At 46.9% G+C, this 27,898-nt stretch overlaps 1 protein-coding gene across 1 annotated transcript in view; it reads left to right on the top strand.

Annotated features, from left to right (window-relative positions):
• Positions 1–25,767, top strand: part of SPATS2L (spermatogenesis associated serine rich 2 like) — a 145,025-nt gene extending 119,258 nt beyond the window's left edge. Inside the window, exons 8-12 of the mRNA XM_054972731.1 lie at positions 8,984–9,042; positions 18,750–18,859; positions 19,692–19,794; positions 21,295–21,515; positions 25,283–25,767. Of these exons, the coding sequence (XP_054828706.1) occupies positions 8,984–9,042; positions 18,750–18,859; positions 19,692–19,794; positions 21,295–21,515; positions 25,283–25,681 (892 nt within the window). The 3' untranslated portion in view covers positions 25,682–25,767. The remainder of the gene's footprint in view (positions 1–8,983; positions 9,043–18,749; positions 18,860–19,691; positions 19,795–21,294; positions 21,516–25,282) is intronic.
• Positions 25,768–27,898: the final 2,131 nt, after the last annotated feature.

Raw genomic sequence — 27,898 nt, 5'->3', positions numbered from 1 at the left:
AAGGAGCGCCAACCCACTTACCGTTTTGGTAATCCTCTTCTGCACTTTTTCTGAACTACAACAGCCTTTTTGAGAGGTAATGAAAAGAACTTTATAAACAGCTCCAACAGACATTTTCATCGCTCATCATCGTGTTTTCTGTGCCGTCTCACATCGGAACTGAATAGGCACAGGCTTGCCGTGGATGGTCCTGAAACTCTTGATGGCATGAGGTGCTTTCCCACCCTCAGGCTCAGTTCCTGCCTTTGGTGCTTATTAGGGGTGCGCAAGCCAAAAATTTTCGGCTAAAGCCGAAAGCAGAAAGCCGAAAGAGGATTCTCTTTCATATAAGCCGAAAGCCGAAACGGCCAGCCGTTTCGGCTTTCGGCTTACTTTTGGCTTTCGGCTTTAGGCTTTTTCAATGGGAAAATGCCTCCGGCGTCTTCCCGGACATCTGGGGGAGGCATTTTCCCACCGAATCAGCCCAAAATTGGTGGGGACCTTCCTCTAACCCCTCTCTACAAACCCCCCAACTTTCAGACCGATTGGACTTTGGGGGGCCATGTTATGGCCCCCCAAAGCAGGTCCCCCTATCCTCCCATAAGAAAGCGAAGGAGCAGCATATTGTTAGCATGCTGCTGCTCATCTTCTTCATTATTTCCCATGGGGAAAAATGAAGAAGCAGGCTTCCTTTGCCAGGGGTGGCATTTTGCATGCAAAATGCCCCCTTACCCTCTGGGACCCTTCTCCCACCCTTCCTCCCACCCCCCACCAAGGCTCAGACTGCTCCCACTTGGGGGGGGGGCGTTTCATGGCCTCCCCAAGTAGGTGCTCTTTTCTCTACCACTGACAGCTGGGGGAGGCTTGTCTTGCCAGGGGTGGCATTTTGCATGCAAAATGCCCCCCAACCCTCTGGGGCCCTTCTCCCACCCTTCCTCCCACCCCCCACCAAGGCTCAGACTGCTCCCACTTGGGGGGGGCATTTCATGGCCTCCCCAAGTAGGTCCACTCAGCCCCTAAAGTCCACCCCTTACAGCCCCCACACAAACCCAATTCCCCCCCAGCTGCCACACACAGACCCAAATCCCCACATTAGCCCCTCACAGATCCAAATCCACCCCCACCTGCCCCACACCCATAACCCCAGGAACAGGCTGGCAATGGCCAGCCCTCTCCCTTTGTTCCCTATGCTGGGAACTTCTAAACTCTCTTTCCCTGGGCAATTCTGCACAGCCCAGGGGTGCCACAATGGTGGGCACACTTCTGAGTGCCAGCTGGTCCCTGTGAAAGAGCACCTGAACCACAGACACTCTCCCTCAAATTCCCCCACCACCTACAGAGATGGCTGGCCAGCCAGCCCCATTGTTCCCTATGATGGGAACCAACTGCACAACAAAGAATAAAACAAGAACAACACAAAATAAAGTTTTTAAAAAAATTATTTTCTCCCTTCCAAAGTACAAGTAGGCAAAGCATTATGACACATTACACCAGCAGTCCCCCACACAGAAAAATAACACAACTCACTTAACATCAGAGAATCACAAAGCACGATTCCTGTCAAAAACACTTTATTTCTTGAACAGCTTTAGGTTACACAGCAGGGGGGAACACCAAAGGGCATGGCAGCACTATCTTACACAAAAATAACACAACTCACTTAACATCAGAGAATCACAAAAACACAATTCCTGGCAAAAAACACTTTATTTCTTGAACAGCTTTAGGTTACACAGTAGGAGGGCACAACAGGGCATGATAGCAATGTACTACAAAAAATAATACAACCCACTTCACCGTTTTTGACAGCAATTGTGTTTGTGTGATTCTCTGATGTTAAGTGAGTTGTGTTATTTTTGTGTAGTACACTGCTTCCCTGCTCTGTTGTGCCTTCCTGCTATGTAACCTAAAGCAGTTACAGAAATAAAGTGCTTTTGACCGCAATTTTTGGGGTGATTCTTTAATGTGAAGTGAGTTGTGTTATTTTTGTGTAAGATACTGCTTCCATGCCCTTTGGTGTCCCCCCCCTGCTGTGTAACCTAAAGCTGTTCAAGAAATAAAGTGTTTTTGACAGGAATTGTGCTTTTGTGATTCTCTGATGTTAAGTGAGCACAGACATGACAGCGGCCAGACCTAGTTCCTGCCATTGCAGTTTAGCAAAGTCAAGCTTCTTTGGCCTAAGGAGCTTCTTAAAAGCGGACCTGAAGGAAGATGAGATGACTGATGGATGTTCCTTTTTTCTGGTGATGAATCTATTGAGTATAGTGTATTAGCTCTTTTGTGGAGTCCCACATTCCTGATCAAACCACCCTCTGCCAAGATGAGTTGAGCTTTTAGGGGGTCTGTTTAGAGAGCAGTTTGAGGAGCTGGGTTATGCCTTCAAAGCACTTGATGGCCTCCTAACCGTCCTGCAGTAGTTCTTGGTGCAGAGACCGGAACTGAATAGGCACAGGCTTGCCGTGGATGGTTCAATCCTTCAGCAGAGATTGAACTAAGCTGGAGTGTGGCTGGGTGGACCATTTGATTCTCCTTATTTAAGACTGAGAACTAAGCAAGATGAAGCAAAAAGCCTTAATTGGCAGTGATCATCGCACTTGGTTCTGTCACCACTTCAAAAATAAAAGGGTCTGGAGCAGGAGTGAGGACAATACTGCTATTGTAATCTACTGTGCTGACTCCTCGGGTGGATAAGAATGTAAATATACTGCCAGGGATATCAAACCTTGTGCCATGGAAAATACGCAACTGAGGGAGTGACAGATGTTCTAATAATCTTAGGCCTAGTTTCATAACTGTGTCTTGTGACCACGAAACAGTTTTTGTTTGGCAGCCTGGTTATTAATTTGAGCTAATAAATCAGGAAAGCCAGGACCCATTCTGGCATTAAAGTCTCCACATAGCATGAGGTGAGAATTGGGAAATCAAAGGGCTAGAGAGTGTCAAGAGTGTGAAGCTCCTCCCTCACTGGTGGCCCCACCTGACGGCCTGCCATCCTGCCAGCTCTCCAGGCAGGCATCCTCCATCCCAGGGGTCATTTTGTAGGAAAAAGAGATGGAGGAACTCATTAGCATAACTCATTAGCATATACCACGCCCCTCGACATTACTGGAAATGTGTCATTAGCATAACTGATTTGCATATGCCACGTCCCCTGACATTACCTATCCTGGCTGTTTTGGACTCAATCCTGGCCATTCAGGACTGAAATTGGGCCCAAAATGGTCAGGATCGGGCCACTGCTGAACAGGAGAGTGATCCACCACCCGTCCAAAGCCCAGATCCGGGCCGTTTCGGCCCCAGTCCAGGACAAAATGGGCCCAAAATGGCCAAGAGTCAGGTGGGCAGGACCACCTGACATGTGACTTCTTTGGGGAACTGCTGGAACTGTGTTCCAGCGAGTTCCCCTTCGAAATGAGCCCTGCTCCATCCTCAGATGGGAGGGAAAGGGGGTTGCACCACCCTGATCCTTCTTCTGCCCTGGGATTGACAGCATGCTCCCGCTGCATTTCCCTGCACTTCCTCCCCAGACTTCACAGGAACCTGGCTTTAAAGGCCTCTCCTTGCCCCACCTCCCTGGCTCTTCTCTCAGTCTCCACCTAGCCCCCCTAACTGGCCCTGCTCCCAGCCAATCTGATGGGAGGGCTGAGTAAACTCCATCCCAGCCTAGGGCAGTGCATTTGGTCTCATCTCTGCCTGGTTCACCCCTGCTGCTTCTGGAGCCCTTCCAGTGGATCCCTTGACAGCTTGGGGCCTGTGCCTGCCCAGCTCAATCTGCTGGCAATCTCCTGTGGACCTGGCTGAGGTTGAGCTGTCTGGGCAACTACAGGAAAAGGGTGAATCAGCTTGGTGGCTGCAGGTTGTTCCCCAGAGTTGTGCCTAGATGTCGACTGCTGCTGGCCTAATGGTGGAGGAGGTCTGGGGCCCTGTAGAGGCACCTGCAGCTGAGGTACTCACTGCAGCTGAGGTACTCACAGCACTACTGCCAGAGGTAGTGCTGTGGGGCCTGAAGATGGTGCCTGCTGCTGCAGGGCTGGTGGGGGGTGCAGTGGCATCGGCATAGCCAAACACAGGGTTATGGACAGGAGATCCCAAAAGTTTTCAGTGCTCTGGAGTTGTAAAAGTTTATGTGGAATGTAGACATTAATGCAAAGGAGAGAGCCAATATGTTGGCCTTGGATTAATAGAACCTGTATATAGTCCTGAGACCCACCTTCCAAGGTCTGTACATCAACATTAAGATCAACAGCTACGAATACTACCAGAATCCCACTCCTCCAGACCTTGAAATAAGTTTTGACATCTGGTATTGCAAAGGCATGATAACTCTGAAGGGGAGGGGGCGGGAATTGGACATAGTATATCAAACTGCAGCAGGAATGAGAAGAATTCAGGCTCATGAAGTTTATTCCCCACCTCAAGAGGTTCCAAGACAGCAGGTGTAATTGTCAAATGGACCCCTTATTCTATCCAGACCCCCTGGACAGTTTACAAAAATGCAACTGACAGAAAGTAAGAAGTATAGGAGTAAGAAAGAGCACCAGTGTTGTTACTTTATTATTTTGATGTAGCGCTGTAGATACGTTGAGAGTTTGTTTGCAGAAGATCAGTCCTACAGACCTATAGGGTATATGCCATGTGGAGCTGATGACTTATTTAATTTTCCTTCCATCCTGGTACTTCCTGTCTTGTCTACATATTTGCCTAAGTCCTTCCAACACCCTGAAAATGGGCAGCTTCATCATGGGTAGTTGACCCATGTTTTCCATAATGAAAACTGACACCAAGAATTCATTCAGTTCTCTGTCATCTCCCCATCTTCCTTTAGCAATCCTATTTGCTATCCAAGAGCTGTGCAACTCTAAATAGATAAGAGGGAGGGAATTAATTTTAATCGTTTCCAAACCGTTAAAATGTTAATTTGAGAAACAAAATAGAAAGGATGCCAGACCTCCTGTACTTGTTCAAACTGTAGGAATTTTCAAAAAGGTACTCAGAAGTACTGTCCTCCTTTTCATTTTACGTACTCTGACTCCCATCAAACATCTGGCATGAGAGGCAGCATGGTGTACTAGTTAGAGTGCTGAACTAGTATTTGTAAGACCCGAGTTTAAATCTCCATTGCTATGGAAGCTTGCCAGGTGGCCTTAGGCCAATCAAACACTCAGCCTAACTTACCTCACAAGGTTGTTGTGAGCAGGGCTCATTTCGAGGGGGAACACACAAGAATGCAGTTCCGGCAGTTCCCCAAAGAGGTCACATGTCAGGTGGCCCTGCCCACCTGACTCTCGGCCATTTTGGGCCCGTTTCGTCCTGGACTGGGGCTGAAATGGTCCGGATCGGGCCTCTGACAGGTGGTGGATCACTCTCCTGTTCAGCAGCGGCCCAGTCCTGACCATTTTGGGCCCCTTTTCGGCCATTTTCAGCCCCTTTTTGCCATTTTGGGCCCAATTTTGGTCCTGAATGGCCAAGATTGGGTCCAAAACAGCCAGGATAGGTGATGTCAGGGGATGTGGCATATGCAAATCAGTTATGCTAATGACACATTTCTGGTGATGTCAAGGGGTGTGGCATATGCTAATGAGTTATGCTAATAAGTTGTGCTAATGAGTTCATCCAGCTCTTTTTCTACGAAATGACCCCTGGTTGTTACTATAACATAACATGGAGAAGAGGAGAATGATGTAAGCCACTTTGGAGCCACGTGAAGGAGAAAGTTGGGGTGGGGGAAATAAAATAAAATCTAGCATTAACTGCTGTTAGGATGGTAGACAAATTGTCTGATAACAATAGTATTGTTCTAGTGGCACTGAAGATGAAAAACTGGATGCGTTTTGACAATTTATGCTGTATTCAACTCATTAGTACAATTCTGAGAAAAAGTTCCTGGAAGTAATTCCCGTTGAATAGACCTGATTAGTACGGCACTGTTATGATGAGGAACGTATTGGTTAAATGGGTAAATTGTCTGTTAATCGCAAGTGTGTCATTTTTGCACAAACATCTCCTTTGGCATACTGTGCATATTGACAATGTAGTCTGTGCAGTTGTGTACTCTTGATTACTCTTGCACAAGGCCTGTCAGCTTTTATCAGTCTAAAGCTGATCTGGCTTGGTTACAAGCAATAATTTGCAACGCTACCTCACTTTTAGGCTGTAACTGGATACTTCTAGTAATGTGATATGTAACAACTGTACTTTGAAAAATTGCAGGCTGTATCTATTTAAGCAATACATAGAAATGCTTGTTAAAGGCTTACTCTCATGTGATAGTTTACTCTGGGTTTATTTCTGGTTGGTTTACTTTATACTCCACGTTTAAGTTTTCTTTCCAGCAAGCTTTACCTTTGTAGCCTGAATAAGAATGTGCTTTGTGCAAACAGGATACAGATAATAGTGGAACAAGGCTGCATTTTGAATCTTTGCAAAAGTATGTAACTTAACAGCTGCTCTCCAAGTATTGCCAGCAAGCCTTCCTCCATTTTTCCGTGCAGGCATGCTTCTATTCATCAGTCATTTGATAAAGCTGCTAATCAATGTTCTAGATTTGCAGCCATGCATACATTTGCATTAAGCAACCAAGGAAATCTGTGTCCTTTCCGTTTCAGAGAATCACAGAGTTGGAAGGGGCCATACAGACCTTCTAGTCCACCCCTCTGTCCAATGCAGGATGAGCCTAAAGCATCCCTGACCAATATTCATCCAGCCTCTTCTTGAAAACTGTCAGTGAAGGGGAGCTCACCACCTCCCTAGGCAGTTAATTCCACCTTTGAACTACTCTGACCGTGAAAAAGTTTTTTCTAATACCCAGCCGGTACTTTTCTGCATGTAATTTAAGCCCGTTACTTTGGGTCCTGTACTCTGCTGCCAACTGGAACAGCTCCTTGCCATCCTCCAAATGCAGGGCCGGATCTATGGTTGCCGGCGCCCAGGGCAACCAAGACCAGCCACTCCCGGGGCTGCGTGATGACGTCACCTCCATGACGTCATCATGCAAGATGGCGCATGCCGCCCCGTGGCAAGCCAGCTGTCCCGGCGCGCCGTGGAGCTGGTGACGGCAGCGCAAGTGGCTGGGAGGCCACCGGCTTACCGCGCGCCCCTTGTCCTGCAGTGCAGACGAATGGCACGGGCGGCCTCCCAGACACCCGCGCTGCCTTTCACCTGCCCTGCAGGACAGGGGGCGCACAGCAAGCACGCCCCCTGTCCTGCTGCCCGCGCACTCCTGGGGCTGGCAGCAGACCCCTCTGGATCTAGTACGTTTACTGGTACTATTTCTTGGCTATTTAAATCACAAATATGGTGTGCATGCTTGTTAATAAAGTATGCAGTCCAGTCTTGTGCTGTTGTTTTAAAGGCTTATTTTCTTCATATGTGCCAAACTAAGAAAACAATCTACTCCCCTTCCTGTCCCCTAAAATTATTTCCGATGCTCTGTATATTGTACCGTCATTGTGGGTAGCATCATTTACAGACTCTATGGATAGAGCGCCATCTGCTGAAAAAGTTGCTGCAGCACAATGTTGTAAGTTGCGTCTACAACTATTGCTGCATCAAATCCGAGGCAAAAAAAAAGAGAGATGTTCCATTAAGTGAGGGAAATATTTTGTTACTTGTAGAACAGGAAGATGACCAAAAGGAAGACATCTTGTTGAAATGTGTTTTGACACATGTTGTGTATAACTACAACTTACTGTTACCGCACCTGATGAAGTACCATTTTTGTGTGTGACTTGGGTTCAAGGTGCTAACCTCTCTTGCATTAGGTAAACCAAATTCCCCAGGGCGACTGGCCCTTTTGTGGGTTTTTAGCACATGTGAATGCAATCATTTGGCAGCTTAACAATGCACTGTGGTCATGACAAACCATAATAAGCTGTGACTAAAAAGCCTCTCTACTTGCATAGGATTTGCTGGGCATCTCAAGCAGCAGCAAAAGATTACTCTGGTGAATAATGAATATTCATCACCTGTCCAGACACCTGCCACTTGCCACATGGCTTCACCTAGAGCCTTTATTTAGAGCCCCCTTTAGACAGCTCCACCATCCTTGCTGCTTTTCTGACACATTGATCCCCACTGTGGTGGCCACAGGTGGGTTGCCTAGCACCCATTTGCTTCTTCCCCCAAGCAAATTGCCAGTCCTGGCTTTCCTCCACCTCATTGTAGGAGGAGGTGCTTTAGAAGAATTTGGAGGGCATCACTTTTGCGTCTGTAGGGAGCACCCATTCGGAAACGGCGGCTTCCACGTTGTAAGCTTCCAACGTTTTGTGATTGACCCCAGCGTATGTGCTCACCGTTTTGTGGAGGTGCTCATTCCCTCTTCTTAAGATTCCAGAAGTGCCTATCAGCACACCAAGAAGGGGGACCCAATAGGCACAAAACAAGGGGTGGAACTCTTCCACAGAACATACAGAGCTTTTTTAAAAATAAGAAGTAGGACATTGGATGGTAACTGCTTATTTTCAACTGATCATGATTATACTCTCTAACAAATATACAGAGTTAAAACACATTATGACACTGCATATGTTTTGGGGGGCATTTTATCAACACACTGAATATTGAGTAATTCAACCATTGCAGGCACCTAAATCTGTGGGAGTCTGCAAACCAATTCTAAAATGGGATTAAATTTAGATAATCAGTACCAAAGAATTTGCTTATCACAAAAGCTGGGTTGTTTTTAGATCTCTTCTAGACAGATTAGTGCCTCACCAAATTGCACGTAGGTCGTTTTCACACGTGCCCCGAGAGATCGCGCAAACTCATGGCATGAAGCGTCTTCCTAGCACGATCTCCTGGCATGATCCCCTTTAATGGCCTGACATCAGAAAAAGGGCCATTAAATGGGATCGTGCTGCGAAATCACGCTAGGGAGATGCTTTTATGCTGTGAATTTCACGTGATCTTCTGGGCACATGGTCGTGTGAAAACGGCCCTAGAGTATAATTATGTAAGCTTCAGTGGTCCTGATGAGCTCACTAATGTATACATATTTATTTTTCAGTATCATCGACAGAGAAGTGGCTTTAATGGCAGAAGTCGATAAAGTTAAAGAAGAAGCCAGTAAGTAAAAAACAGGAGGAGTTTTTGAGTGCTTTGAAATCATTGGGAAGGGGTTGCTGACTGCTGCATCTGCAGAAGTAAAACCAATTGACTCATTTAGAAGCAATGTGTGCTGTGCTGCTCTAGGATGCTTTAGCACATTATTTATATGATTGCTATTGGTGCTTTTATTGTATGTTTTTATCATATGTATTTATTCGTCGTCATCCTTCTGTGCAGCCCCACATTGGGACTGTGCGTGCGCAGGCCGGCCGCGGAAAGATTTGACTAGCTATAGAACGCTGAAAAGGGGGACGCTCGCCCGTTCCACGCGTGCGCGGTTCCGTTCCCGCCAAAACCGGCATACTTAAAGCGAGCGTCCCCCGCATTCCCTCAGTTCCTTTTTCGCCGCCGTCGGAATCGGTTCTTCTAGCGTGTTTCTCCTTCCACTCGTCGTTATGGCCCTCTTCAAAAAGTGCCAAAAATGCTCCACAAAAATGACCTACTCGGATGGGCACGATTTGTGCCTTCTCTGTCTCGGGGAAGGACACATTGTTCAACGCTGTGCTATTTGCCAGTCTTTTACGCCGAAGGCTCGCCACGACTGCTCCGCTCGGCTGAAGGCCTTCCTCTGGGGGTCTAACCTCCTTCCCCAAGACCAGGCGGGTAAGCTTGATGCGCCTCGCTCGGCCGCTTCTCCCGCTCCCGGGCCGTCGTCTGACCCGGTTCGTGGTTCCTCGGATCCGACCCCCTCGGAACCGGCTGCGGTGCCGACTGCCTCTCCTGTGACCGAGGGCGCTGCGCGCCCGAAGAAGCGCTCGGCAGAGCGCTCCGCTGTGGAACGGGCTGCTTCGGCGCCCCCGGCAAAAAAGTCAAAGTCTCGTTCCAAACATCACAAATGAGACGTCTCCGCTCCCGCCACTCAAGGCCCTTCTCCTGTGCCAGCAACTCTTTCGGTTCCTCCGGCTGATGCCTTGCACATGCCGTCGCCGCCGCACACGCCTCCGCCGCAGATGGAGGATATTACATCTTGGTTCCGAACCTCCCGGATCCGATCATGGCCTTCGAGCATGGCTTGCCATCCGCTCCTGCCTCTGCTGACCCGTCCGTTCCGTCCTCCTTCTGGCCCCAGCAGCAGGTCCCGGACCCCCGTTCGGTTCCGACCCCGTGGCTGCCTCCGGTGCAGAATTTCCCAGGCATAGGTGATGTGGCGACCTGGTCATCCTTCGTGTCCTGGCTCCAGTCTTCGGCAGCGCTTGTCCAACGTGCTGGCCTGGTTCCACCGGTACCTGCTTTCCCTGCTGCCGTACCAGAGACGTCCGTGAGACACCCGGGACACGCGGTCGCCCCTCCAACGCTGCCTCCGGTCTCCCGCACGGAACCGATGCCATCTGCCTCTGCGCAGGTGCCGGAGTTCTCCGGTTCTGAGGATGAGGAGGGCCTGGCTTCCCCGTCGGAAGCTTCCTCCGACCTTGCGTGGGATCCGTCCCCTGACGACGCCGTCGGTGAGTCCAGAGCGTCCTCTCCCACCGAAGATCATCGTATGCTTCCTGAGCAGATGATCCGAATGGCGGAAGCTTTGGAGCTGGATGTCACTTCTTCTGCCACGAAGCACAAGAGTAAGGTCCTCCAGGCGCTGTCCTCTGGTTCTTCGGCCTCTGTAGCTTTCCCTCCGGTGGAGGATCTCGTTGATGCCGCGCACAACTTGTGGCAGGCACCGGCCTCGGTTCCGGCGACTGCCCGGAACCTGGAAAAATGTTATCGGCTAAAGCAGGAGGATTGCCCTTTTCTTTTCGCCCACCCGAAGCCTTCTTCCCTAATCGCCGATGAGGTCAACGCTCGATTCCGTCGGAATTCCCAATCCGCTCCGGTAGATCGAGAAGGCCGGGAACTGGATGCCCTGGGACGCAAGGTCTACTCCTCAGCATCCCTTGCTTTCCGTATTGCCAACTTTCAAGCGATAATGGGATCGTACAATCTCTTCCTATGGAACCGACTATCCTCCTACATCGCTGACTTGCCCGCTGCCAGTCGACCCTTGGTCAAGGCTCTACAAGCTGAGGCTGTTAAGCTCGCGAAACAGCAAATGACAGCCGGAAAAGATGTGGCTGACTGTTCAGCTCGCTCCATGGCTTCCACTGTGGTCCTCCGAAGGCATGCTTGGCTCCGCTCCACAGCCCTGCCTCTGGACAAGCGGACGAAGGTTAAGGATTTCCCCTTCGAGGGAAGTCTCTTATTCTCGGAGAAGACCGACGAGGCCCTTTCCCTCATGAAAAAGAATCACCAGACGGCTAAGTCCCTCGGCGTGATTGCTGACCAGTCGGCTTCGAGGTATCGTGCTCCTCGGTTCCAGTCCTTTCAAGCACCCTACCAGTCTTCCCAGCCTTACCATCAGCGCCAAGGCCGCTATTCTTCAACTTACTACGGCCGCCGCTCCTTCTCCGGTTCGCAGAAGAGTGCTGCTAAAAGGTCTTCTCGGAACCGAGGGAAACAGGGACCTCAACACTCCCCGAAGGGTCCTGCGTCGGGTCCAAAACAGCTCTTCTGACTGGACCTGGACATTGCCTTGCCTGCCTCCCAGGATGTTGGCCAGACCCCCTTGTTTGGGGAGAGGCTCCGACCGTTCCTGCCCGTTTGGCGGACTATCACTACTGACTCCTGGGTGTTGTCTATTGTAGAGCATGGCTACAAATTGTTGTTCTTCTGCACCCCCCCTCTCTCTTTGCCCGCTCGTTATGCCCCAGTTTCTGGTTCTCTGTTGAATAATAATGTTCAGGAGTTGCTTCTAAAGGGTGCTGTGCGTGTGGTTGATCTTTCCACCTCTCCCTTTGGGTTTTATTCTAGGTATTTCCTAGTGGATAAAAAGGATGGTGGTTCTCGCCCTATCCTAGACCTCCGGGGTCTCAACTCCTACCTAGTGACCCAGAAATTCCGAATGCTCACCTTGTCCAAGGTTATAGAGCTCTTGGACATTGGAGTCTGGATGGCCATTATTGACCTGAAAGACGCCTACTTTCACATCTCTATACATGAGGATCATAGGAAATACCTCAGGTTCTTCTGTGGGTCAGTGGCCTATGAATACACTGTTTTGCCTTTTGGGTTGGCTTCCGCCCCCCGAGTATTTACCAAATGTATGGCAGCGGTGGTGGGCTTTTTACGCTCTGAAGGGTGTGTCATCTACCCCTACTTAGATGATTGGCTCCTGGTTGGGCCCTCTGCCTCTGGACTTAGGGATCAGCTCTCCCTTGTCACTTCTCTACTCAATAGCCTGGGCCTTCTCATTAATTTTGAGAAGTCCATATTTTTGCCTACGCCAACGATACGGTTTATTGGGGTAGTTCTGGACTCCTCTTTAGGGAGGGCATTCCTACCTCTGGATCGTTTAAACCGTCTGGTTTCTATGGTGCGTTATTTTCTGTCTCACCGCTACCAGACGGCCTTACTTATTCAGACGCTCCTTGGGCTCATGGCCTCCACTACGAGTGTAGTGCTTCTGGCACGCCTCCATATGTGGCCCCTGCAAACCTGGTTTCTTAAACACTTTAACCCACTTCTGATGTCCTCTCATCGGAAGTTCTCCATCCCAAGAGGTATGCTGCGCTCTCTGGTTTGGTGGTCTCTCCCTGAGAATTTATCCAGGGGTTCTCCCTTTGGTACTTTTGTGGCTGACGTTACTGTCTCCACTGATGCCTCCAACCTCGGCTGGGGTGGCCGCTGTGGTTCTTTAACTGTGCAAGATGTCTGGTCGCCCTCTGAGGCTTCCATGCACATCAATGTGTTAGAACTACGTGCAATCCGGTACTCCCTTGCTTCCTTCACAGATTTGCTCCGGAACAAGCGGGTCCAGGTCCTGTCCGACAACACGACGGCCTGCTACTACGTGAACAAGCAAGGGGGAACGGTTTCACTCAGGCTCTGCAAGGAAGCCGCAAGGCTATGGTCTTGGGCGTCCCACAACAATGTCTACCCCAGGGCGATTCACATCGCGGGGAAGCTGAACGTGTCCGCAGACACCCTCAGCAGGGTGTTTCTCCCGCAGCACGAATGGTCCCTTCAGCCCAAATACCTCCTTCCAGTTTTCCACCAGTGGGGGTTTCCGGAGGTCGACCTTTTTGCTACGGCCTACAACAAACGGGCCCCTCTGTTTTGCACCAGGGCTGGGGTGGATCCTCGATCCCTAGGAGATGCCTTCCAGATACCCTGGTCCCCAGGCTTCTTCTATGCCTTCCCTCCAACCCCGCTCCTTCACAAGGTTCTTTGCAGGATTCGAGCTTATCGCACCCACTGCATCCTGGTGGCTCCATATTGGCCTCGCCAGGAATGGTTCCCCCTCCTGCTCTCCCTTTCGAAGGGATGTTGCCTGCCCTTTCCACCCGCCCCGGACCTCTTGCTACGGGACGGTGTGTGGCACCACAATGTAGGGGTACTGAAGTTGACAGCCTGGCTCCTGCTGGCCCCAGCATGACCTTCTCTGCTGAGGTCTTGCGGATCCTTTTGAACTCACGGAAGCTCTCCACTAGGCTGTCTTACCAACACAAGTGGTCCCGTTTTTCCCGTTGGTTGGCTCCCAAAGGGGTTTCCCCTTGGGTATGCCCTCTGCCTTTAATTTTTGATTACCCTGTGGGGTTGCACTCGAATGGTCTGGCTGTGACCAGTATTAAAGTCCACCTGGCTGCAATCTCCGCCTTTCATGAGCGGATTGATGGGAGAACTGTGTTCAGCCATCACCTGTCCAAGCAGTTTCTTAAAGGGCTTTTCAAAACCTTCCCTCCCAGAGCACCCCCGGTTCCACAATGGAGTTTGCCTTTGGTTCTGGCCCAATTAATGCTTCCACCCTTTGAACCACTGGCTACCTGTCCGCTGGCATTGGTGACATTAAAAGTAGTGTTTCTGGTGGCTATTACCTCCTCCAGAAGGGTTGGGGAGATCTCTGCCTTTCGGGCTGATCCCCCCTTTCTTCAGTTTTTCCCAGATAAGGTTGTCCTGCACCCTAGTCTGGAATTCCTCCCGAAGGTGGTAACCAAATTTCATCTTCAACAGAAGGTTATCCTCCCCACCTTTTTTCCTAACCCCTCTTCCCCAGGGGAAAGAGCCTTGCACACTCTCGATTTAAGACGTGCTTTATTGTTTTATTTGCATGCAACAGCAGCTTGTAGAAAGTCCCCTGCATTGTTCATTTGCTATTCTGGACCCCGGAGGGGTCTTCCTGCTTCCCCACAGTCCATTTCCCGTTGGTTGGTGTCTGCCGTTAAACTTTGTTATGCTAAAGCTGGTGTGCAGTGTCCTCTGTCCGTGATTGCCCACTCTACCCGGGCACAAGCTGCTTCTGCGGCATTCCTACGAGGGGTTCCACTTCGAGACGTCTGTCAAGCTGCCACCTGGTTGTCTCCGTCGACGTTCATCAAGCACTACTCTGTGGACGTAAATGCAAGACGTGACTCGGCTGTTGGGACTGCTGTCCTGCACTCGTTGTTCCAGTGACACTCACACCCGCCCCCATTGGTGAGTAGCTCGCTATACTCCCAATGTGGGGCTGCACAGAAGGACGACGACGAAAAACAGTGTTCCTTACCAGTAACTATTGTTCGTCGAGTATCTTCTGTGCAGACACACATTTCCTCCCTCCTGCCCCGCTGTGAGTGCTGTTTGATACTACTTGGCCTCCGGCGGCTCAGGGGAACTGAGGGAATGCGGGGGACGCTCGCTTTAAGTATGCCGGTTTTGGCGGGAACGGAACCGCGCACGCGCGGAACGGGCGAGCATCCCCCTTTTCAGCGTTCTATAGCTAGTCAAATCTTTCCGTGGCCAGCCTGCGCACGCGCAGTCCCAATGTGTGTCTGCACAGAAGATACTCGACGAACAACAGTTAGTGGTAAGAAACACTGTTTTTATGTTGTTTATCTGCTCTGAGCCCGCTTGCAGGGAGAGCAAGTTATAAATCAAAGCAAATAATAAATAAAATAAAATAAAATAAGAAGTGACTGCCATTTATCTGAATTGCTGACCTGTTTGCATCAGATAACTGGTACTGGTACTGATTTGGACTGCGAGCATTCGCCAGTCACACAGTCAACTGTGGAAATTGTTACTGGCTGGGGAACTCGGGATTAAGATGTTCAGCATTCTTAAAGCAACGTTTAGCCTTCAGAACTGTGAAGATAAATTTAAATGTGCGGGTAATATTTCTGATGTTTAATTCAGAAGCCAAAGGCAGGGCAGAGGAATTGGGAGGGGCAGTGTGAAGATGGGTTCTGAGGGCCGGGGCTCCAGCACTCGGCACCTTTCTTTGTAGAAATGAACACTGGACTCGCTGTGAGTGCGCTTCCCCTTCCCTTGGAAGTTAGGAGGGCACCCTTGCAAGGTTTGGAGGCCGGCCGATTTGTAACTTCCTTTCTCTACCAGTAGGGGGTGTGTGTCACCCTTCTTCAGTTCTGTATTCCTACACAGATGGAAGCATAAAAACCACTTTATACCAAAAACCTACTGATCGCCAAACATATTTACACACCTCCAGTCACCATCCTAAACACACCAAGCCATCGGTTGTATACAGCCAAGCTCTTCGCCACAACTGCTCCAATCCCTCTGATAGAGCTCACCTACAGGATATACATCAGAGATCTCTGGAATTATAGTACCCACTGGATGGAGTAAGAAAACAGATCAGCAAAGCCAGAATGATACCAAAGAGTGACCGGCTACAAGAGAAGCCCAAACAAAACAACAACAGAACCCCACTGGTAGTCACAGAGAGTCCCCGGCTCAAACCATTTCAGAGCATCGTTAATGACCTGCAACCCTATGCTGTACAATGATACTGCTCTCTCACAGGCATTGGGAGACAAACCTTTTTTTACCTGCAGACAGCCCTTAAGCAACACCTCGCTCACAATGATGCACTTACCAAGATGGACGCGAACTCTGGGACCAGAGCCAGCAAGAAACCAAGATGCCAGCTCTGTTCCTATATTCACTCTAAAAACAATCACTGGACCTAACAATGCCATCTCATGCTCATTCTCTTGTTCCAACATTAAATATGCCACCAAGTGTCAGCAATGCCCTTCACCTCTCTGTATTGGAAAAACAAGTCAGTCCCTTCGCAAAAGAATTAATGAAAATAAATCTAAAAATCACAGCAAAAAAAACCCAGTGAGAGAACATTTTAATCTGCCAGGACATTCCATCGCGCATCTAAGAGTAGCAGTTCTCAAGGAGAGAAACATGAGAGCGTTGAAATTGAGTTTATTTGCAAATTTGGAATAATGGACCCCCTCAGGACTTAATAAAGACATTGGATTAATCTCTCACTACAGATGCTAATTTTCTGCTTTTCACACCCCAATTCTATCAAGCTAATTCCAGTATTGTTATACCTTATGCCCTTATTTTAAATACTCCTCTCACCTTCCGGCTGGATAAAACTCAACAGACTTCCCCTTCTAAATGTATCTGTAGAAGGAAGCTTTGACTCTTGAAAGCGCATATCCTGGAACTCTAGTTGTTCTTTACTGGACCTGAATCCTGTTCTTCTACTGCAGACCAACATGGCTACCCATCTGAAACTATCTGCACAGTAGGGTTATTAGGGGGTAGGGAATTTCTTTTTCCAAAATCCACTTTTTAAAAAGATATAGCCATTGATTCCTCTTTAGAAGATTTCTCTTTCATTTGTCTTCAAACAGAAATTAAGGCAACCCTTTGTAACTTCACCTGTTGCAGTTGTTTTATGTTATACATTCCAGGATGGTGTCTAGCAAGAAATCAGGAAGGCTAGGGGAAACATTACCTGAGCATCTAACAGAATGTCAAACCCTGGCAATTAGATCCCCCCAAGTTCTCCACAGTTAACACACAGGTGTTCCAGTTGAAGTAACTTTATTAGCAAAATCAAAAAGAGTCCAGTAGCACCTTTTAAGACTAACCAATTTTATTGTAGCATAAGCTTTCGAGAATCAAGTTCTCTTAGTCAGATGCATAATATAGAGACTGGTCAAATACAGAAGAGGAGGGAGAGAAGGGGAGGAGAGAGAAGAGGCAATTAGGGGGGGGAAGGGGGAGGGTGCAATCAAAACATTCCTTTGCTAGTATATGTAAACATCTCCTTTTAGTGTGTGTATCAGTTGGCTTCAAAGGAGTTTGCCCTGTTAGTTTGTAGCAGCCAAACAGCTAGACCATCCAATTCCAATGCAGTATGAGCCTTCGATAACCACAGCTCTCCCTGCCAGATGCATCTGACAAAGAGATCTGTGGTTCCCGAAAGCCCACGCCAGGTGCCACTGAGCTCCCCCAGACCCCACCTCTGTAAAGGAAATCTGTTACCTGTGATAATGTGATAACCATTCATAGTCCCTATTCAGTCCCAGCTTGACAGAGTCAAATTTGCATATGAATTCCAGTTCAGCAGCCTCCCGTTGGATTTTGGTCCTGGTAGATTCCATCAAAGACTTAAAGGTCGCTGTAGTTCAACAGAAACCTTTCAAAAACAAAATCCAAGTTCTCAAGAAGGCTACATCCTGAGCCAGTTTCAGCTGGCATTCAAGGACACTGGCTCAGTGGAGCGAGAAAGATAAAGTAAACACTTGCAAGATAACCTACTGGCATTACAGCAATAAGGAACTTCTCCTATTCTCAGAGACCAGAGTCAGATATAACATGCATTCATAACAGATATGCAGGAGGCATATATGACAGAGAGTGAAAATCTGGAATTTTGCTAAACTTCCCTCCTTATCCCCCCTCTCTTCAAAATTCTCTTTGATCAGAAAGGAATTAATTAGAAACTGACTACAAATTCTTGAAAAGAAGAAAAAGACTGTTAGATTTCAGGGAGAAACTGGGCATGGCACACCCCAACCTTTTACCCACTCTAAACCTCCCTTCACAGGTTCAAACTTCCCGAGCAGGTTAAGGGCTGGTTACTATGCACCACCTGTCCAGCCTCCAGTTTAGCAGGCAGAGAGCCCTGACCCAAATCCTCATAGTTTCCCCTCCTTCCTCTCCCAGAGGCTCCTCCTTTCCCTTGTAGATGCTGCCACCATTTACATTAAACTTGCTCATGTAATGTGACCAGAGCGTTTGAGGTCTCTGTGTGTCATCGTTTCCCTCAGCCAAGAAATCTAAACCAGCCAGGGTTCAACAAAACAAAAATTAACTTTATTTTCAAGATGGAACATAGGAGTGAATGGTTTTTAAACTCAAAAACATACTGGGGTTAAATAGAGAATGTCTCGATGTAACAGAACAGATTAACTGCCACCTCTCTCTCTGCTGCCTTCTGTCAGCAGCTCCCAAAGCCTTTCCCCCTCTCTCCAACTGACTCTAACTCTCATTGGCCCAGCATTCCACCCACTCCCACTGGCTGTCTCTCAGGAGAGGCGGAGCTGGAGCCAGTCCTGGGTAAAGTGTCACACAGGGTCAAGAAGAATTAAGAGAATTTGTCTAAACCTTACCACAAAGCTAAGAAGTTCTGTTTGCCTTTCTTCATCAACAGTATTTCCATGCAAATTTTAAAGACATGCAAGGTCAAAAGCCTTGCACATGGTTATTTATAAAGAGAGTGGTTTGGCAAATAGAAACAGAACGGAAGAAAGTAATCAATTGATGTGTTTGACTTCCAGGACAACAGTTGTTTATCACAGTGGGTGGTTCTTCTGCATGTTAATTGAAAACAGACATATCCAAATATTAATGCAAAAATGTGTATTTATCTCTGTGTTTGGCAGTGGAAATCTTAACTGCTCGTCAAAAAAAAGCTGAAGAATTGAAGAGGCTAACAGATTTGGCTAGTCAGATGGCAGAGACACAGCTGGCTGAACTCAGGGCGGAAATTAAGGTTGGCTTCTCAGGCATTTCTATTTTTAGTAGGTTATGCCTCTTGGCAGCAAGGTAAGTGCCAAATATTTAAAAGTTCAGCACTTGAAATCAGCACCAGATTTGCAACATAAAGTATAAACTTGACTTTCTAAGAATCTCAGCTTTGTTTTTTGGCTTAATGCCACGAAATCAAAGGGTTGCAGATCCACTGTGTTAATTTGCCCAAGCCCATCATTTCTCTGAGCTTGGGGCCAAATGATAACATACACATACTATCCCATTCTATACAAACGGTTTCTGTTTTATATCTGAAATAATGTACACAAACCATATTTGTTGCATTGACCTTACACGCTGGGTAGGGCCATGGCCTAGATCTCCTGGTACTACTAATTTTCTATCTCCTGCCTATGTTTGAGACACATAGCAAATGTGGTTGTGCATGAACCACGGACCCCTTTTGTATACTGCTGGTGAATCAATGGTGAACAAGCAAGGGTTCCCCCTCCCAAGTTTTGCAAACCTTTAGGGTACTAATCTTTCCCACCCTTTTTTTGAGGGTCTGTGCTCTGCCATTTCTGCTCCAATCACACATGCCTGTTAATATTCTTGAAATGTGATAGACTCACTTCTCATTATTGGTGTACGGGGGATCGAGCTATTGTGTTAAACGAGCGGGAGTATTGCAGAAAGGATTCAGTGTGCCGGGAAGCCTCAGCAATGAAGCACGCACCTCCCTCAAATACCTGTGGCTCAAGAGATGAGGCTTTAGGATTATTTTTAAAGGGCATCTTTCTCTTCACCATACGGGAATGTTGATAACTTATGAATTAAAAATGTCCCCTCTGCAGCACTTTGTAAGTGAACGGAAATATGATGAAGAGCTGGGTAGATCAGCCCGCTTCTCCTGTGACATTGTGCAGCTGAAAACTCAGATTCAACAGTGTGGAGAAAGTAAGCATAACCTTGTCAATCTTCACCTCCTCTGACACAGCCTGTGCTAGTCTACCTTTTCCTCCAGGCAGCTGGTGTGTTGTATGTGTGTGGGGTGTGTGTGTGTGTGTGTAAACAGGGGCCAGGATCCCCTTGAAGGTGCAGTGCAGTCTGGCCCTCCTTTTAGGGAGTTCAAAGGGCCTTACCGCCTAAAACAGGTAGAAGATGTGAACCTCCGTCCTCTATTCTCAAGGCCAAACTAGACCTGATGGGTTAGACTTGTGGACAAGGACATTTGAGCAGGATTTCAGCACTTGAAAAGGCGGGGAGGGGACAAGAGTGCCTCCATCTGCAGTGCTGTGGGCCAAATTGCAGCTGTTTTAAGTCCTTTTAAAATGCTATTGGCATCCACAGGTCATAGCAGTGGATGCCGTCACGTGTACTTTGGTCCTCGGCATCTTGCTGCTAAAACACAGTTACTAAGGGAACATGAAAACCCAATTATAGATTTTACCCACGAGTGAATGACCTCTATTAGCCATTATATGGCTGAAAAGAAAGGGTAAGTAGTAGCAAACCTATAACTTTAAATAAGGCCCTGTATGCTTGTGGAAACGAACTCAGGCAGCAGCAGCAAAATTAAAATCCAAAGAGACCCACAGCTGCCTGTTGCTCCTGAAGGCAATGAAGTAGACTTAAAATTGGGACTCTGCTCTGTAGCATTAATTTCAGGGGAAATTAGCTATAGCTAAATATTGCTGGTTGGTTAGGAAGGGGGCCATAGGAACTTGCCTTATACTGAGTCAGGCAGCTGGTCCTTCGAGGTGGGCATTGTCTCCTTTGATTGGCAGCAGCTCCCCAGGGTTAGAGGTAGAGGTCATTCCGCATCACCTCCTCCCTGACCCTTTTAATCGGTGATGCCGGGGTTTGAAGCTGGGCCCTTCTACATATAAGGCAGATGCTCTGCCACTGAGCCATAGCCCCTCCCCAATGTTTATCCACTCAGAATGGTCAAAACCTGCCCCTTACAGAACAGTGTTATGGCTTGGATTCCAACAAGGGAGAACAAACATTAAAAAGAGTGACATGGATGCATATTTTGCCATGACTGTGTGAGTTGCAGAAATTTTGCTTTTTGGGGGGGGGGTCTTCTGCTTTTCTGTTAACAGAACTGAACCTCTAGAGCAAAAAAAAGCAAACACACAAAATGGCTCTCAATTGTGTCTCCCAAGGAGGTTTTATCTGAAAGAATTAAAGGCTCATCGTTTTTGCAAGGCACTACGATGTTGCAATGTGATGAGCATTTAAGAATACCTTCTATGATAGCTTCTTGCCAAACTGATTCAGGAGTCATGTGGGCAGCAAGCCCAGCGTAGCTCCAGCAAGACGAAGCATTCAGTTGGCTCCAGAAATCTGAATCACAGGACTGGTTTCCCCAGCAAATATAATGAACTCCCTTAACTGAAACTAATGCCAGTATATATTATGATGTGGTGTTAACTGAACTTTCCCCCCTTGTAGTTTCTCACCCAAAGAACAATTATTCCTCAAGAACACCAGCCAGCGCACTATTACAGCCAGCTACTTTGCACACAGCAACCAGCATTCAAAGCACATCTGTCCGAAAATCTGCTAGTCGTGCCAAGATTCCTGATACTAGAACTTCAGGGGCTAAATTTTCTAGCCAAGTTGTTGCCAATACCACAGAATCTTCTGCTGAGATAATATCAACAAATAAACAGGTTCGTATTATGATACAAATTAAGAAGTCTTGCCTGTGTTTATGGTATATAATTTGTTCTTCCAAAACCCAACCCCACAGGAATTCTCCTATGCGCTTTTCATAACTGGAGAGCCAGTTTGGTGTAGTGGTTAAGAGTGTGGGACTCTAATCTGGAGACCTGGGTTTGATTCCCCACTCTTTCACTTGAAGCCAGCTGGGTGACCTTGGGTGAGTCACAGCTTCTAGGAGCTCTCTCAGCCCCACCCACCTCACAGGGTGTTTGTTGTTGTGGGGATAACAACAACATACTTTGTAAACCTCTCTGAGTGGGTGTTAAATCATCCTGAAGGGCGGTATATAAATTGAACGTTATTATTATTATAACACTTGTTTACAAATGCATAAGAGACTTCCAGTGCAATCGTATGTAGAAGTAAATGAGCTTAGAAAGGTGTAACTCTGTTTAGGATAGTTTCAGGTGAGTAGCTGTGTTGGTCTGCAGTAGAAGAGCAAGATTCTAGTCCAGTAGTACCTTAAAGACCAACAACATTTCCTTAAATCTGACAAAGGGAGCTTGACTCTGAATATACCCTGGAAATCTAGTTGGTCTTTAAGCCACTACTGGACTCGAGTCTTGCTCTTCTGTTTAGGATGGCAGTTAGGATTACTGACCTTTTAAGAACTGGGCATACTAGCAGCGTATCGCAAAGTCCTTTTTGAAACACTTCTCTCCATTCCAAAAACCATTTGCCATGGGGAAAGAGCCTGTGCTCCAACACACACACACACAAGTCCCAAGTCCCTTTTAGTTCACAGATCTGACACACATCTGAGCATACACTTTGTACTGTAGTCATCTAAGTCTCTAAGAGAGAAAAGAAATAGCTTCCCTGGGCTTCTTTTCACTGGAGGTCTGCTTTCCTTTGGATGGTCCCATCCTGTTCATTGAGTTAAGAATAAGTTATCAGTTTTCTATCTATTATACAATATTCAGTGTTCTTGTCTTCGTTGGGATCATAAACGCTATAATCTCAGGATATGTTTGCGCTAAAGTCGTTTCATCACCATGTTTACTCAGGGTACTTTCTAGTTTTATATTATCAGAACATGCTCTAAACTCATGCTCTAAACTCATGTGTGATTGGGGGAAATCCCAGCTCTACTTGAGTTTAATGTGTGACCGCAAAATGATTTGGGGAAGGGAAAAGGGATCCCGTGTGTGTGTGTGTGTGTGTGTGTGTGTACATGGAGGCGGGACTGGCTTTGTCCCTGCTTTCCGCTTAGCATGGTTTCATAGATATAAAAGATCCAGGCATGCAGGCTCTCTGAAATCAGTGAAAGCACACTAGGCAGAAAGCAGGGACAGACAAAGCCTGCCTCCACACGCACATGGAAGCCCTTTTTCCTTCCCTCAAACCATCCTGAAGGTAAGTACAGTGACACATTAAACTTAAGTAGAGTTGGGGTTTCCCCAGTCACACACCAAGTTGACAGCATGTCTGACCAGGCCCTCAATATGTGTTGGGGTTAGAAAAAATCCTCAAACCAATTCTGCAGCAAAATGCACATCGAAATGAATTGTATTTGTTTTAGCAGAATATTTCAAATTAATCCAAAGGGGGAAAAATTGAATCCAGTATGCCCATTATCCTTGTATGTGTACAAACATTACATAGGATTGGTGAGACCAGTTTCCTTCTGCCTTCGTTTTCCCAAAACTCTTAGTAATTTGCATCTCTGCAACTGCTGTTAAAAGAAGTTTCATATTTGTTTGAGGTGGGTAGCCTCAGTAGCACCTTGCTGATATTTGTCTGTATTGTTACTGGCCAACCAGTGTCTGGGGAAAAAATCCTGCTATGTCCAGGTTTACTGTCCATCAATCTGACAACTGTAACTTGCCCCACTGGGTTAGGGAATGGGGGATTTTGTGCACCAAAAAAATTGTGCTGATTTGGGTTTAGATCTGGATTTCAAGGATGCCAAAAGAATTCAGCATCCTGGAAATCTGGATCAGATTCTTTAATCTGGTTAGAGAATCCTGAAATTATCCAGCCATTATTCCCTATGGCAACAACTATCCGGGGGGTTGGGGGGTGTTTTTCAAAAGAACTCCACTACATTTACAGGGAACCTACTCCTTCCTCTCCACTAAAGATCCCCCACAAAACTTCAGGAAAATTGGACCCCCCCCCTCAACAAGATGCACCCAGCTACTCACCATTGTTTCCTATGGGGGAAAGATTTCCAAGGCTTTTCAGGCAAAGGGAAACCTTAAGCAAACTCTGCCCCTGTCCAAAAGCCAGTCCCAAATGCAGGTCCTACTCCCAATGCAAGCTGAACTAACAAAGTCCAACAGCCCCAAACTACAGAAAGGGAACCAATATCAAACCAGAGAACTCCAGTGTCAAACTAGAGAATCTCAAAATGAAGCAGGGGTGGTTGAGGCTTACCAGAGCTCCATGGAATATAAAAGGCAGCCGGCAGCAGCTTTAAGGGCTCTTTTGAAGGTTGAGCAGGGGTGGAAGGGTGGGATGGAATTGGGTTCGACCCTGCATCCTGCCCCTCTCACCAGCCTTATGCTGCTCTCCATCTGTGGTGCAGAGCTGGAGTCCACCTTGTGCAACTGCCCTCTCGCTTGCTGCTGCTCCACTTTCACTGCAGCTGCCTGCAGCTGAATAATCTGGCCCCTCAGGGTCCAGCTTCTCAGATCTGATCTGGGTTTCTCCAATATAATCCAGCACAGCATAATTGGCATAAACTATTTAGCCAGTTCACGAATCCCAGATCGCACACCCCTAATGGGTGAGCAAGCCAGATTCAAACCTTCTCTAGATAAATAGTATCGGTCTTTTCCGGAATGGCACATTCTGGGCTGGATACATTTGACCTTCCCTAACAATGCAGAAGAGTGGGATGGATTATCAAACAACTATCAAAGGACTGAGAAGACCATAGAGGTCTTTCACTTCTGCAAAGGCAGTCACAACGCCCTTTCCTGGACATCTTGGAATAATGAATTTGTGTCATGGGAGTGTGGGGGGGAGGTGGCTGTTTTGCATAACCAGCATCCTACGATTCTGCTGCCTCTTCCACAGTCCATTGGAAGCAGCCTCACGTTGCTGTCAGGCCTAGAGGACTCTCTCAGACTCTTCACTTCTCCAGACGCAGCTGCATGAGTTAAAGGTCTTTATTAGGAGATTTCCACCAGTAGTGCACAGTACGAAGCAATTGCCTGGAATGCCAGAGTGAAGCCCTCCTGGAATAGAAATACCCCTCATTCTCCTCCCCCTATTTCAAATGAAAGCCAGTTAGAGTTGGCGCACAGCTCCTGAGTGGGAAAAGCCAGGGAGAGATGCAGAGCTGGGACCTCAAGGTCGGCCGGCTGGTTCTCAGGCGCCTGGCAGCTCCATACACTCCCACCTGTACTGATAAGACAGCTCAGCAAAGCAGGAACAAGACAGCAGCAAGCAGAGAAACAGCAAAGCAGCTATCCTATTCCCCGTTCCCCCCACCCAATAGTAAGAAACCTCCATGTATGGCAGGCAGGCTGGCTTGCTAGCCCTGCCTGACGGTAGCTAGACATAATTTGAAAGCTTCACAATGGCTAAAAATAAAAGCAGCCAAAGAGATGGAGTACTTACTACTGCCTCGATGGCCTTAGGCCTATGCTAATATGTAACAATGTACATGCAAACACAGAAAGAAGTAATTTGTCGACATTTCTCCCCGAAACCACCTGTTGAAAGATGCAACAAAGTTAATGTCATTCATTGTGTTTGTTGACAGAATGGATCTTCCAGTCAGAGGAGGAGATTTCACACAAACTATTATGCCGTTCGACTCAACGGATCTCTTAAACCACAGAATGCCAACTTTGAGACAGACCAGAACAATGTCAAGGGTAATTCCCGACAGGAATACAGAAGACAGCACCATAACAGTTTTAGGCCAAAAAATAAAGGTGTTATTAAAACCCAAGATCAATCTACACCAGCAAAAAGCATGGAAAATCTCACATGCCTAGAAAAAACAGGTCGAAAACATCCTATGCCAGGTGCTACAGAGCCCACAGCCTTATGCAGTAACATTACAAGGGTTTCTCCATGCAATTTATGTCCTCCAAGGATAGAGTCCTCCACAGATACACCTGTCCTTTCAATGCCAGCTGTGACTTTGGTAGCATGAGGAATGGGAGAATCTGGCAAACATAATGCATTTTGGTTGTTGTGGATTTTCCAGGCTGTATAGCTGTGGTCTTGGCATTGTAGTTCCTGACGTTTCACCAGTAGCTGTGACTGGCATCTTCAGAGGTGTAGCACCAAAAGACAGAGATCTCTCAGTGTCACAGACTGTGACATTGAGAGATCTCTGACACTGAGAGATCTCTGTCTTTTGGTGCTACACCTCTGAAGATGCCAGTCACAGCTGCTGGTGAAACGTCAGGAACTACAATGCCAAGACCACGGCTATACAGCCCGGAAAATCCACAACAACCATCGTTCTCCGGCCGTGAAAGCCTTCGACAATATGCATTTTCATCATAGTTTTTCACTAAGGGGGCAAAAAAGGCTTTTGAAAAATACACTATCATGGCAAACCAAGCTGATTTATTTCCTTAACCATAATAATCTGCCATATCTTGTTTCATATTTTGAAGGCTTTCCTCAGTGTACTCAAATTTAATTTTTTTTCTCATAACAAAGAAACTTTTAGCTAGCCTGTTCTTAGCAGATCAAATTGGTGTTAAAAACTTAAGCTGCAAGAGGATGTCAATATAAATATCATGTAGTTGTTGCTGTCCAATTTGTTGTCAGTATTAGAAAATACTAAGACATCTATATTGTTGGCCTGCAGACAAAATACTTGTGTGCGCACAAAAACTCTTCTCAATTTGCGGTCTGTATTACACGGATCCTAAATTATTAGTACAGAACAAGCTTCCTAGTTCTGTTTGATGTGACCTCATTTTATAGCCCAAGTGATCTTCAACATTGGTCAGAAAGACCAGCTAATAAGTAACATTAATATTTTCCTGTGCTGTATAATTGGGTAAAATTCTTGTTTTTGCAATTTGGAATTTATGTAGTTAATGCAGTCCAGTTTTCAAGCCCTGTGAGTTCCTTTTCTGTGACTTGGATTAAATTGTGCAGGTGACAGGTTGGAGATGTTTTAATCACAGATTCAAATAATTGGCTGCTGCAGAGGTCCTTTCCCTTCTTTCAAGTTTTGTTGCCCAGAAAGACAGTTGACTTCAATAGGCTTAGTACACTTGACTCTTTCCAAGACTGTAAAATGTATTTAAGTTCACTGTGGGTGATGTGTTTTGTAGATCTGACATTACGAGACCACAGAATGTAAGACATGCCTGAACACATGAACAAACCCAGGTTTATAGTTTAAAATAAGCTAAGTTTAAATGGCTTGATAACAGTACTTTGGAAAAGTTATTCCTTTTTTTATAAAATAAAAACTATTTTACAAAATTCAGTGTTCTATATTTTGCAGAACTTTCCATCGCCTAGAATCAGCATAGCCTCTGCAAAAGCAACTCTTCTTAACTACAAAAACTTTGACATTGTTTGGTGAATGCTGTCCCCAAGCTTAGTCTGACTTGTGTCCAGGAGCCCCTCATACCCATCCCCATATCTTCTGGCATGTTGCAAAGAGCTCAGGATGGAGGCAGGGCACAGAGTCCATTTCCACTGGGGAACAGAGAAAATAAAAAACAAAACAACAGAAGTGTCTCTAAGCAATGCCAGATACCTGTTTCCCCAAATCCCAGTACCAGCTGAAAGGTATTTCCTACAAATCCTCTTTAATTCACTCAGAACTGTTGTTTCTATAGACTGCAGACATGGTTATCAGAGGGGAGGTAGTGGACATTGGCAGAGCCTTCTTCAGGGGTACATTGCATGTCTTCCATGCCTAAGGTCCTCGGATCCATTCATGGCACCTACTACTAAATGACTTCAAGCATCAAGCTTAGAAACATCACTGCTAAGTCCTTGAATAGTTGCTGCCCGTCAAAAAAGAAATCCTGGGCTACATGGACCGAGGAACTAAGTCCTCCTCGTACCAATCAGACCAACTCATCTTAAAGACATCCAATAGCGATGCTCCAAACATGTGAAATGGCCTTATATCTTAAGGCAAATTCTGACTATAAAGCAATAGATCGATGATTACAAAAGTATACATGTCCGCTATCTCCCCAATCCTGCACTTGGTTACCCAGGTTTGTTTTACTCCTGCTATCTTTTAAAACCTCGCCATTTTTCTTCCTCGTATCTGTGCTCATCACAAGAACGGTTAGTTCCTGGTGTATGACTGGTGGCGCTGCAGCACTATCGTGTGGCCAGAGGAGCAGAAACAAAGTCGCACGTTGGTGAAAGGATTATATGT

The sequence above is a fragment of the Eublepharis macularius genome, chromosome 2, assembly GCF_028583425.1.
Source record: "Eublepharis macularius isolate TG4126 chromosome 2, MPM_Emac_v1.0, whole genome shotgun sequence".
In the NCBI taxonomy this organism is placed as follows: domain Eukaryota; kingdom Metazoa; phylum Chordata; class Lepidosauria; order Squamata; family Eublepharidae; genus Eublepharis; species Eublepharis macularius.
The sequence above is the reverse complement of the archived record's forward strand: the minus strand, read 5'-3'. Positions and strand labels throughout refer to the sequence as shown.